The 13,334-nt window shown below is 40.2% G+C and overlaps 1 protein-coding gene across 11 annotated transcripts in view; it reads left to right on the plus strand.

The window, feature by feature from the left end:
• MLLT10 (MLLT10 histone lysine methyltransferase DOT1L cofactor) overlaps window positions 1-6,744 on the plus strand; it is a 235,419-nt gene extending 228,675 nt beyond the window's left edge. For all 11 annotated transcript variants that reach the window (XM_029953345.1, XM_029953343.1, XM_029953347.1 and 8 more), the window contains 2 exons: window positions 1,783-1,992; window positions 4,966-6,744. In XM_029953345.1, the coding sequence (XP_029809205.1) occupies window positions 1,783-1,992; window positions 4,966-5,010 (255 nt within the window). In that variant the 3' untranslated portion in view covers window positions 5,011-6,744. The remainder of the gene's footprint in view (window positions 1-1,782; window positions 1,993-4,965) is intronic.
• Window positions 6,745-13,334: the final 6,590 nt, after the last annotated feature.

The raw sequence follows: 13,334 nt of genomic DNA on the forward strand, positions 1-13,334 counted from the left end.
TGTTAATCACGATTATAAGTCTCGTTTCTAGAACGTGGTTCATGAGGAGGTTTTAGCACGCTGTTGCTCAGAGGCCACAAGAACTGAAGTGGTTTAAACGCTACCTTCTCTTTGTCGACCAGCGTTGTGGGGTGACATCTCTTTATCTGTCCATCACATTTTACTTTAAGGCATACTCACTTCTCTCATTTTAAGAAAAACTCTTGCTTGGCCGGTCCCCCAACCCCACCAGTGGCTGCCCTGGTGTTGTGCTTGCTGTGTCCTCTCAGATGGCCTGTGCTGCCGAGTCCCTGGACAGTTGTTCTTCCTACTTGATCTGGCAACAGCCTTCAACAGAGTTGATCACTCTCTCCTCCTTAGCCTTCAGGATACCACATTCTCTTTGTCTTATCCCTACCTGACCCTTCATTCCTTTTTAGCTTCCTTTCTTGGGTCTTGCTTCTCACCTCAGCCTCTCATTTTGAGAGTATCCTAGAATTTCAATGATCTCCTCCTCCAGTCAAAGAACTTTGAATACTGTCCTCCATTCCAGCTGTAAATCTGTGTGGATTGTTCCCTCTTCAGCGCAGGCCCTCTCTGCAATTTCAGACTCCTGTACCCAGCTGCTTACTTGAGACCTCCACTTGGATATGTTAACGGGCATTTTAAGCATAACCTGTCCCACACCGCGCTGCTAAACTATTACAAACCTGCTCCACCGGCGGTTTTACCTACCTTAGCCAGAGCCAGCACCATACTTGCCGTAGCTCAAGCCAAAAACCTCACAGTCCTTCATTCTTGTCTGATGCCTCACACTGAATCCATCAAAAAGTCCCAAGTCAGATTGCATCACTCCTCGGTTCGAAACCGCCCTCTGGCTTCCCGTATTACTTTGAGGAAACGCCCAAGTGTTCATGGCCTGCAGGTGGCCTGCCACCATGAGGCTCTCATTTTCCCTCGGTCTCCTGCTGGTTCACGTGTCTCCGGCCTGCCCCCAGGCTCCTTGCTGGTCCCTGATCACGCTGGATGTGCCCCCACGTGGCCCCACAGCCCCGGCCATTCCCTCCCTCCCCCCACACCCACACAGTGGATCCCCTGCGGGCCTCCAAGTCCTTGTCCAAGTGAGAACCGCCCTGACCAGTCTGTTCCAGACTTCCAGCCCCACTGCACCGTCTTACACTGCTCTTCACCCGATCCTTGCTAGTAAGCACATCCTAACATTTTTGTTTGTCTCACCCCCCACCCCCCAGGCTAAGCCACAGAGGACAGAGATTTATTTCCCCCCTCCACTGATATGTCTCAAAACATTGGCTGGCACATAGTAAAACACTCGAGAAATTAAATACATATTTGCTGCAAAGAATAGTCTCATAACTACACCAAGAAAGCACTCTTTGTTGACGTGAATGAGAACTTTAAAAATGACTTTAAGCTCCGAGAGTTGGGAATGAGAATGGCCCACATTCTAAAGTCAGTACAGAAACTTGTGACCTCTGTGCCGCCGCCGCCCTGCACTGTCATAGATAACCTAATTTGAAGAGAGCTCTCCTATATTTGTTTGCCCTGTTTTGAAAATAAGCCATTTTACTAATAACATAGACATTTTATAACAGATGGTTATTAGCTAGTGCAGTGTATTTTTCTGGATAAGATGCTTGTTTCCTTTCTTAGTAGTTTGAATGTGGCCTATATTTAAATATCTAATATTTTCTAAAGCAAAGAAGAAAATAGAAAAGTCAGGCTTTACTACCTGCTGAATCCCATGCCCGGGAACTCACCTTCTCGCACATGTTCTTACCTAAGGAACAACATCAGGCCCTTCTGTATCAGTTAATGCAGCAGCACCACCACCAGCAGCACCACCAGCCTGAGCTGCAGCAGCTCCAGATGCCCGGGCCAGCGCAGATACCGATTAACAACCTGCTCGCAGGCGCTCAGGCCCCGCCCCTCCACCCCACCACCACCAACCCGTTCCTCACCATCCACGGCGATAACGCAAGCCAGAAAGTCACGGTGAGTACCTTTGCGCTGTCATGTCTAGTGAGATAATTAGAAGAATTTTATTGATTAATCAGAGATGACTGTCTCTAGCTTTTTTTCTCTCTGAGTTTTCCTTAAAGGTATTATTCCCCTGATAATTTAATCTTAAAGCCAGTTGTTTCAGCAGCTGGGTAGTGTAAACGTGAAGGACCCAAGCCAATTTATATATCCCCTAAGTATATTGGTTTAAATTTGTGCATATGGTTTGAAGGATATTTTATAATTTAGTAATTTGAAAATGAAAATGTATTTTAGTCATAGTAAGTGGTATGGGGCAGTCCATTCAAAAGATAAAAGTTGAAGTTTTTTTGAAGATCTTTGTCTAATTAATCTGTAATTATAAAGCCAGTCTAGATAATTTTGGAATATTTTTATTGTTTTGCTTCAAGGAACTTTCTAAAACTGAACTACATTTATAATAAAATTAATATACAAATTTTAGGGCACTCCTAAAGTTATTCTGCCAGATTAATTTTAAAAAGAAAGTAAATGATAATCACATTTGTAATGGAATTTAAATTTTTTATTAGTTTCATTTAAGTGATAGCATCTTACCCTTTCACTATACACATTAAGATAAATTAAAAATGGACGCAGGGGGGGCGTCTGGGTGGCTCAGTCGGTTAAGCATCCGACTTCGGCTCAGGTCATGATCTCAATGGTTCGTGGGTTTGAGTCCCGCATCAGACTCTGTGCTGACAGCTAGCTCAGAGCCTGGAGCCTGCTTCTGATTCTGTGTCTCCCTCTCTCTCTGACCCTCCACTGCTCACGCTGTCTATCTCTGTCTCTCTAAAATAAATAAAAAACATTAAAAACACTGGATGCAGGAAAAGTATACTATTCATAGAGTAGCACATAGTTTAAGGCTGTTTCTTTCTATTAATTCTCCCCTTCTATTAGGTCTACTTTACTGGAGTGTAAATGTTTCCCATAGATTCGAGTTCAGGGCAGAACCATGTTAGAGGAAAGATCCTGGGATAGAGAATGGAGACTGGACGGCAGGAGAAGGAAGGGGGACGCCATGAGGTGGGACACTTGGCAGATGCCAGTGCGGAAAGTCACCGCGTTTGCTCTTCTCCGTCACTTTGAAGGCTTGCTGTGTACTGTGCTGTTAGTTCTCAGAAGCTGTAGTTTGTATTTAGTTAACTCGAGTTGGTTCAAAATACGGGATTATTGGTTTTCATCAACTCTCCGGTGCCTTTGTTTGCCTCACTGTTTCTCTGACTTCCTGATGGTGAATACTGTCATTATCACCAAGCTCGTCACCTTGCCAGTGTTTCACAGGCATGGGAAATTTTAGTGATTCTCTATTCATGTAGGAACTTCTTAGGCCTTTTTTTCCTTTCTCAGTTTTTTCTTGTGTTAAAAAGCAAATTACAGGCATACCTTGAAGATAGTGCGAGTTCAGGTGCCACCATTACCACTGCAATGAAGCAAGTACTGTAACAATAACAAAGCAAGTCAAATGAATTGTTTTGCTTCCCAGGGCGTATAAAACTTACGTTTACACTGTATTGTAGTCTGTTAAGTGTGCGGTAGCATTATGTCTAAAAGAACAAAGTACATACCTTAAGTAGAAAATGCTTTTTATTGCTGAAAAAGTGCTATCATCTGAGCTTTTTGGCTAGTTGTAATCACTGATCACAGATCCCCATAACAATTACAATAATAATGAGAAAGCTTGAAATACTGCAAGAATTACTAAAATGTGACATAGAGATATGAATTGAGCAAATGCTTTTGGGAAAATAGCACCAATAGGCTCGCTTAACCCAGCATTTCCATAGACCTTCAGTTTGGGGGACACAATAAAGTGAGGTGCACCAAAGTGAGATGCGCCTGGGTTTACAAGCCGCCCTTTCCTGAGCTGTCCAGGAATGCATATTTTAATGGAAAGCCTTTTGGTTTTAATATAATGGAAAAACCACAATAGTAAATAAGGAAAATAAGCAGTATTAATTACCTAATGGGAGAAAAGCAAGGCTGGGAAATAATTTAAAATTTAAAAATTTTTTTTAATAGTTTTATTATTCATTTTTGAGACAGAGACAGAGTACAAGTGGGGGAGGGGCAGAGAGAGAGCGGGATACAGAATCTGGAAGCAGGCTCCAGGCTCTGAGCTGTCAGCACAGAACCTGATGTGGGGCTTGAACCCACAAACTGTGAGATCATGACCTGAGCCAAAGTCAGATGCTTAACCAACTGAGCCATGCAGGTGCCCGTAAAAATTTTTTTAAATGTTTATTTTTGAGAGAGGGAGACACAGAGTGTGAGTGGGAGAGGGGCAGCAAGAGAGGGAAACACAGAATCTGAAGCAGGCTCCAGGCTCTGAGCTGTCAGCACAGAGCCCGATGTAGGGCTTGAACCCATGAACCATGAGATCATGACCTGAGCGGAAGTCAGCCGCTTAAATGACTGAGCCACCCAGGCACCCCAGGAAATAATATTTCTGAGTACGCTACTATGTGCTAGGTATCTCCATTAGACACAATAGTATATGTGATTTCAGTCTTTGAAGACTTTAAAATTTTTTTTATAGGTTAATAAAAGGGGATTCAAAGATTAAAGCTTAGGGATAAATAAGACATGGGGGATCAGAACCTATGATCTTCTTAGTTTATTTTCTACAACACCATGTTACTACTTTTGTGGAAAAAGTCAATTTGGGGGATTTTTACATCCATTCTCTATGAGTTCTGGTCTTCAGATGGGCACTTCTGTCTTTGTATCCTGCTGAAGTTAATATAAAGCAACTGATCATGTTTACCAGTAAATTCATATCTTTCTACTGTGCTGAGAGGTAGTCATGCCAGCTTGTAGAAAAAAAATGGAATAACCATATGCACCACCATTTATCTCAATTTTAATTCCAATTTAAGAGAAGGTTACCTCAAGTGTGGGCCACAAATTCATTGAGCTAACGCCTTTGCTTTTGTTTAACTGCAGAGACTTAGTGATAAAACTGGGCCCGTCACTCAAGAGAAAAGTTGACACTCGAGAAACCTCTAGAAATCACCTCGCCTGCTGCTCTAGCACTTCATCTGGCTGCCATTGCAGCTCTCCTACACCTATGAAGAAATGCGACAAGAAATGAACTGCACAACAGTGGATTAATTGCCACAAGGACATTCTTGTAAGGCTTTGATTAATTTTCTTGTTGCTTTGTTGCACTGAAATGGATTTCCCATACCCCCCATCCCTCACCCCAGATTTTTTTGAACTTTGAAAAAAAATTTAATAACTAACTTTTGTCAGTAAAATAATTTACATGCAATGAATTTATCAACCTAAGAGAAATTTAATATAGTTGGTGCACAACTCATTTTGTTAAAATTGGAGAGATGAACAGCAAAACTAAAGACTTGTTCCATTTATAAACTTTGATTTTGTTGTACAAGTTGGAATATGAAATACAGTCTTTTGTTTGGGTTACAGTATGCTTGCTCTGTGAATCTGATCTTAAGACAAATTTTAAGGAACTGTCCAATTTCTTCTATTGGAGTTTTATTGGTTAAATATTGCAAATTAATAGGTCATCAACTGGGACTTGGCAATCTTTGTTATAAAAATTTTCTTTATGATGGGATTTGGCAAATTTTGGTAATCGAGTTAGGATGGTAATGTCTGCTTCTGCTAAAGGTAATTTTCTTTTGCTAAACACTTTTTTTCTTTTAAGTGCTAAGACCTACTCATATTTTAAAGTTAACTACTCATATTTTGAGTTAAGTGAGTTCTAAGGCTGCTGGGGGAACCAGATCAATTCAGAGTGAAAGATTTCTTTCAGAATGAGGGGCCGCTCTGGAAACTGCTGGTAGGGTTTGGCCTGAATCAAGTGCCTGTTCGTACCTCCGTCGTCGTGTTGAAGCGGCTCTGGACAGCCGAGCCTGAGCGTCGTCAGTCCTGTGAGTGGTGGGGGCCGTCGGTGTCACACAGCAGCCTTCCCCTTGCTTCTGCCTTGACTGAAAACTTTCTATGCCACTGTAGATAGCTCAGGCAAAACTATTACCTGGGTGTTTATCCACTAATGAGTCACAAGAAAAATGACTGGATTTGGTAAGGTTGTATTTTTTTTTTTTGTAATTTAAACAACGTCCCATTGACTGACAGTGATTTCAAAACAAAGCAAACAACTGCAGTCCCTGAAACAGGTGGTTTCTGTGTTTACAGTCCTTACACTTGGGGTGCCACACCCTGGGGTGACGGTACGGCAGAGTAGAGATTAAACAATCGGGGATGTAATCACTGACTGTTCTCAGATGTGTGAATTATTAGTGGAAAAGACCCAGCTGTAATTAGACCTCCACTGTGTACTTAGCTGGAAGAACATGTTAATTCTGCAATATGTCTCTTGGTTAAACATTGCACAGTTCTTACCTCATTTCTGTAAATAAGGTTTTGTGAATCTGTTTTGTATTGTGAAAAATTCATAAGATAACATTGCTATTTTGATTTGTAATATTTCTAATTGGTAGATTTAATTGCAAAGTAAAATTAATTTATTTTTATATGTTCAGGGGAATTTTAAAGAAAGTCAAATCTTTTGTAGATAATTAAAAAAATCGGTGTGGTTTATTTTACTTATTTAACCCACTGGTTGTTATTCTGTAACAATTTGTATAAATGGTAAATTTTGAATGTGTTGTTATTTTACCTAGATGTAAAATTCCACATGTATTAAAGAAAATGTACAAAGTTTTTGTTAATAAAATTTAATAATGTTTATAACTCTTTGCCGTTCCTTTCCCCAGTTTTATTAGGCTCTAATTAACACACAGTACTGTGTAAGCTCAAAGTGAATAGTACAGTTACTTGACCTCTATGTATTGTGAAATGACCATGGCAATAAATTTAGTTAACATCTGTCATCTCCTGCAGATACAACAATAAGAGAATGAAAAAAGTTTTGTTCTTGTGATGAGAACACTTAGTGTTTATATTTACTCTCGTAATGACTTTCATGTTATCATACAGTAGTGCTAACTGTTGTGTTGGACAGTACCTCCCTAGTGCTGATTTACTTTATAAAAATTGGGCGTTTTTACCTTTTGACCATCCAATTCTATCATCCCATCCCCTCCCTCTGGTAACGACAGATCTGATCTTTATAAGTTAGTTTTCTTTGTCTCTCTCTCTCTCTCTTTTTGTCTCTTTTTTAATAGATTGTAGAGGGCATGTATGAGATCATGCAGTATTTCTCTCTGTGTGTGTCTGGCTTATTTCACTTAGTGTAATGCCCTCAAATTCCATCCATGAGTTTCTAACAGCAGGATTTCCATCGTCTTAATGGTCGAGTATTCCATATTATACATACATAATATACATACTGCATACCATGTGTGGAGGAAGGGAGGGAGGGGGAGAGAGAGAGAGAGAGAGAGAGAGAGTGTGTGTGTGTGTGTGTGTGTGTGTGTGTGTGTATGTCCACCACAATCTCTTTATCCATTCATCTGTCAGTGGACACTTAGGTTGTTCCTGGCTTTTGTGACTAAGGCTCCAGTGAACATGGGGTGCAGAAAGCTCTTTGACATAGTGTTTTTGTTTACTTCGGATACGTCACCAAAGGTAGGAATGCTGAATCAGATGGTAGTTCTATTTTTAACTTTTTGAGGAACTTCCATCCTGTTCTCCACAGTGGCTGAACCATTTACGATCCCACCAATAGTGTACACGGGGTTCCTGTTCTCCATTTCCTCACCCATGTTTGTTACCTCCTGTCGTCTTAATTAAGGCCATCCTAACATGGATTCATAACAGTATCTTGTTATGATTTTGTTTTGAATTTCCCTGTTGGTGATGTTGATACTTTTTCACATACCTGTTTTTTAAATTGGGTTATTTGGTGTGTGTGTGTGTGTGTGTGTGTGTGTGTGTGTGTGTGTGTGTTTTGAGTGGTAAGAGTTCTTTATATATTTTCGATATTAACCCCTTATCTGATATATGGTTTGTAAATATTTTTTCCCATTTCATAGGTCTTCTCATTTTGGTGATAGTTTCTTTTGCTGTGCAGAAGCTTTTTAATTTGATACAGTCTCATATACTTATTTTTTATTTTGTTGCTTGTGTTTTGGGTTTCATACCCAAAAAATCATTGCCAAGATCCCTGTTAAGGAGTTTTTTTCCCTGTGTTTTCTTCTAGGAGTTTTACAGTTTCAAGTCTTACATTTAAGTGTTTAGTTCAAGTTCACTTTTGTGTGTCGTGTAAGATAAGCATTTGAGTTTCACTCTTTTACATGTGAATGTCCAGTTTTCCCAGGACCATTATTGACTATCGTTTCTTCATAGAGTATTCTTGGCTCCTTTGTGAAACACTAGTTGACCAAATATGCATAGATCTATTTCTGGGCTCTTGATTTTGCTCCATTAGTCTATATATCTGTTTTTAGGCCTGTCAGACTGTTTTGGTAACTGTAACTTAATAATGTAGCTTGAAATGAGGAAGTGTGATGCTTCTCACTTTGTTCTTTGTCAAGATTACTTTGGCTGTTCAGGGTCCTTTGTGGTTAAAATACAGATTTTATAATTTTTTTCTACTTCTATAAAAAATGTCATTGGAATCTTGGTATGGATTATGCTGAATCTATATGTCGTGGTTGGGCAGGAGGATATTTTAACAATATTCTTCCAATCCCTGAACTTGGGATACCTTTCCATTTATTTGTGACTTCAGTTTCTTTCATCACTGTAGTTTACAGGTAGGAGATCTTTTACTTCCTTTGTTAAATTTATGCCTAAGTATTTTCTTGTTTTTGTTTAATTCATTATAAATAGGATCATCTTCTTTATTTCTTTTTTAGATAGTTCATTGTTACTGTATAGCAATACTACTGATTTGTTTGTATTAATTTTGTATGCTTTAACTTTACTGAATTCATTGATTTGATCTGCTTTTGATGGAGTCTAGGATTTTCAGTACCAGGATGAATAGGGATGGTGAGAGTGGGCATCTTTATCCTGTTCCTGATTCATTCTGTTGAGTATGATTTTAGTGTGGGCTTGTCATTTATGGTCTTTATTGAGATACATTTCTTTTTTTTTTTTAATTAAAAATTTTTTTTTTAATTTTTGAGAGCAAGAGAGACAGAGTACAAGCAGGGGAGGGCAGAGAGAGAGGGAGACACACAATCGAAAGTAGGCTCCAGGCTCTGAGCTTGTCCACACAGAAGATGCATAAGACTCGAACTCATGAACTGCAAGATCATGACTGGAGCTGAAATTGGATGCTCAACCAGCTGAGACACCCAGGTGCACCCCCTAGATACATTTCTTTTATGCTGAATTAGTTAAGAGTTTTTATCATGAATGGATGTTAAATTTTGTCAAATGCTTGTTCTGCATCTATTGAGATGGTGATATGATTCTTTTCATTGTGTTCATGAGATGTATCATATTGATGTGTGTATGTTGAACCATCCTAGATGTAAATCCCACTTGATCATGGGGAATGATGTTTTTAATGTGCTGCTAAATTAGGTTTGCTAGTAGTTCATTGAGAATTTTTGCATCTATATTTATCAGAGATATTGGCTTGTAGTTGTTTTTTTCTTGTAGTGTTCTTTCTGGCTTTGGTATTAGGGTAATACTGAGCTCATAAAATGCATTTGGGGACATTCCTTTTTTATTTTGGGGGGGAATAGTTTGAGAAGGACTGTTGTTAATTCTTTAAATATTTGGTAAAATTCACGAGTGAAGCCATTTGGCCCTCTGATTTTCTTTGCTGGGAGATTTTTGATTACTGAGTCAATCTTACCAGTAATTGGGCTGTTCAGGTTTTTTATTTCTTCCTGATTCAGTGTTGGTAGGCTTTATGTTTCTAAGAATTTTTCTATTTCTTCTAGGTTGTCCAATTTGTTGGTTCATAATAGGTTCCTGAGATCCTTTGTGTTTTTCTGTGGTGAAAACTATAATAAGGTCTTTTTTTTTTTTCTTTATAATTTTATTAGATTGGGTCTTCTCTCGTTTCTCCTTAGTCTAGCTAAAAGTTTGTCAATTTTGTTTATCTTTTCAAAAAGAACCAACTTTTAGTTTTGTTAATTTTTTCAGTTACTTTTCTGTTCTCTATTTCATTTATTTCTGTTCTGATCTTTATTATTTTCCTTCTGTGCTAACTTTGGGCTTAGTTTGTTCTTCTTTTTCTAGTTCCTTGAGGTATAGAGTTAGGTTGTTTATTTGAGGTCTTTGTTGCCTAATGTAGGTTTTTATTGCTATGAATGTCCCTCTTAGAGCTGCTTTTGCTACATCCTGTAAGTTTTGGTATGCTTTGCTTCCGTTTTTATTTCAAGCTCTTTAATTTCTCTTTTGAACCATTGGTTGTTCAGGAAAGCATTGTATCATTTCCATTTATTTGTGCATTTTTGAATTTCTTTCCTATTATTTTCTAGTTTCATACCATGGTGTTTGGAAAAGATACTTGGTATGATATCTTCTTGTATTTGCTAAGACTTGTTTTTGTGGCTCAACATATTTTGTGTCCTAGAAAATGTTGTGTTTGCTTGAGAAGAAGGTGTATTCTGCTGTTGCCAGAAATCTCTCCATATACCTGTTAAGTCCGTTTGTTCTATTGTGCTGTTCAAACCTGCTGTTTTCCTTATTGATTCTGTCTGAATTGTCTGTTCCTGTTGACTTGAGAGTGGCATATTAAAGTCCCCAATTAGCATTGTACTGCTGTTTATTTCTCCTTTTAGCTCTGTTAGCTTTTGCTCTGTATATTTAGGTTGTCTGATGTTGGGTGCATAAATATTTGCAGTTGTTTTATCTACTTGATGGATTGACCTCTTTTTCACTATTTAATGACCTCCTTTCTTTTTACCATTTTTAAGATCTGTTTTGTCTGATAAAAGTATATCTCCAAGGCCAAAGTGAATCTTTTGTAAACAGCATGTAGTAACTTGATTTTTAACCCATTCAGCCATCCTGCTTACTTTGTAGAATTTAATTCATTTATGTTGAATCCATTTTAGGTTATTGATATTATAGTTTACATATTTTTTGTATTGTGTATATAGTAATAAGATGATTGTAGTCATGGTTACTTTTACTGTTTGTTTTTTTAACTTTTAAACTGCAGTTGTAACTGAATTTTACACCACAATTACCATATTACAGAATCTTTGATTGTATATTTACCATTACCAGTGAGCTTCCCACTACCTCTTAATGCTTCTAGGATGTCAATTAGTGTCCTTTTACTTCTACTCACAGAACTCTCTTCAGTATTGGTTGTAAGGCAGGTCTTATGAGTGGTGATGCTGATGCGCTCCCTCAGCTTTTGTTCTGGAGAGTCTTTCTCCTTCGTTTCTGAAGGCCAGCTTCACCAAGTATAGAATTCTTGGTTGACAGTTATTTTAATATTTTGGCTGTGTCCTCCTAGTTCCTCTGGCTTGAAATGTTTCCTTTGAGAAACCTGCCTAGAGTCTTAGGAAGTCTGTGTGTGTGTAACTGCTCTCCTCTTTTATTGCATTCAGAATTGTGTTTGACTTCTAACAATTTAATTATAATGTGTTTTGGTGTAGCCTGATTCACGTTCAACCTTTTAGGGTCCTTTGGGCCTCATGGATCTGGATATCCATTTGTCTCCCCAGGTCTGTGAAGTTACTGTTGGTACCGTTAGTGCTTTAAATATACTTTCTGCCCTTTTCTCTTTCTCTTCTCCTTCTGGAACTCTCATAATGTGATTGTTGTTTCTTTTGATTGTGTTCCATGAATCCCATAGGCGTCCTTTCCCTTTGTTTCTCTGACTGAATAATTTTGAATGTCCTGTCTTCTAGGTCACTGTCTTCTGTTTAGTTAAGCCTGCTTTTGAAGCTCCTCATTGAGTCCTTCAGTCATATTTTTAAACTCTAGGATTTCTGTTGATGTTGTTTTTTAATAGTTTGTTTCTTTGTCAAACTTTTCATTTTCTTCATGCATTGTTTTCCCAATTTCATTTGGTGTGTGTGTTTCTTATAGTTGACTAAAGTTTGAGTATTATTCTGAATTCTTTGACAGATCAGAGATCTCTCTTTTTTTAGGGTCGGTTATTAAAGTTTTATTAGTTTACTTTGGTAGTGTCATGTTTTCCTGAGTTTTGTGATCCTTCATTCCTTACACTGGTATCTACGCAGGTTTTGCAGGTTTGCTTGGGCAGAAACCATTCATCCGTCAGCTTACTTTGGATTTCTGAACGTGTGTGCTGCACATGTCCAGCTGTGGGCCCTGCTACCAAACGGGGTCATTTTTGGGTGAGGCCATTGCCTTAAGTCTGAGTGAGGAGTTGGGGTGCTGTAGGATGGGCTCCACTGTTGCCTGGGTTCTTTGGTCAGGCTTCCTAGACAGTCAGGACTGGGTGCTGTGCTCAGTAGTAGGTGGGGCTCTGTGGTAGCAGAATGGACCCACAGCCTGCATGGCTCACTGGGGAACCTGATCAGGCAAGATAGGCACTGCATTCTCTGGCCAGACATGGCTACTGGGTTTGCTCATCAGGTGGGGAAACCACAGGTTGTGCCCTCTATTCAAGGGCCACACCGGAAGTAAGGATGTGCTGTACAACTTCCTGTGAGCTCTGGTTAGGCTCCCTGGTTGGGCAGCGTGCAGGCTGTCTTCAGCAATGGGCAGGGCAACAAATGAGTTTCCTCACCTGGGTAGAGTGGGAGACCTGGCCCCAAGGCCAGCAGGACTCCTGGTCTTGATTCAAGCCATCTCCTGTCCCCAGTTCTCTGGCTGACTGTGGAGTGTAGCTGTGCTATGCAGCTTTCCAGGTGTTCTGACCGGGCTCTCTGTTCAGGTGGGTCTTGGAGCTACACTTCGCTGGGGGCGAGCCTATGAATTAGCTCTCCTGCTTGGGCAGGACTGGAGTGCGGGTGCCAGTCACCCTCCCAGGTGTTCCCAGCAGTTGGGAAGGGCCAGGAGCTGCTCTCAGCCACAGGTGGGGCTAAGAATGAGCTCTCCTGCCCTGGCTGAGTCGGGGGATGGGCTTCAAGCCTATTAAGGCTCTTTGTGGTCTTGACTCAAAAGTCCTCCCCACACTCCACCCTGCAGACGATGAGTTCCACCTGTAGGACTCCCCGTTCCTTCGAGAATTTCCGCGCGCTCCACAGCTTCCAGGCTCTCTGGTCACGTGCCGGGGAGCTATAATTAGCAGTGGGTGGGCCTGTGAATGAGCTCTCAGGCCTGGGCTCCAGTTGGTCTTCCCCCTGCTCCCAGTCTGTCTCGTCAGGAGAGACTGGGAGCTACAGTCGGCAGCGGCAGGAGGTGTACACACTCCTGCCCGAGTGTGGGCAGACCAGCACCCCACCGAGGTTCCCGGCTCTGCGGGGCGAGCAGAGATGCTGGTTCGGACT

This window comes from Suricata suricatta, chromosome 10 (genome assembly GCF_006229205.1).
Source record: "Suricata suricatta isolate VVHF042 chromosome 10, meerkat_22Aug2017_6uvM2_HiC, whole genome shotgun sequence".
Taxonomy (NCBI): Eukaryota; Metazoa; Chordata; class Mammalia; order Carnivora; family Herpestidae; genus Suricata; species Suricata suricatta.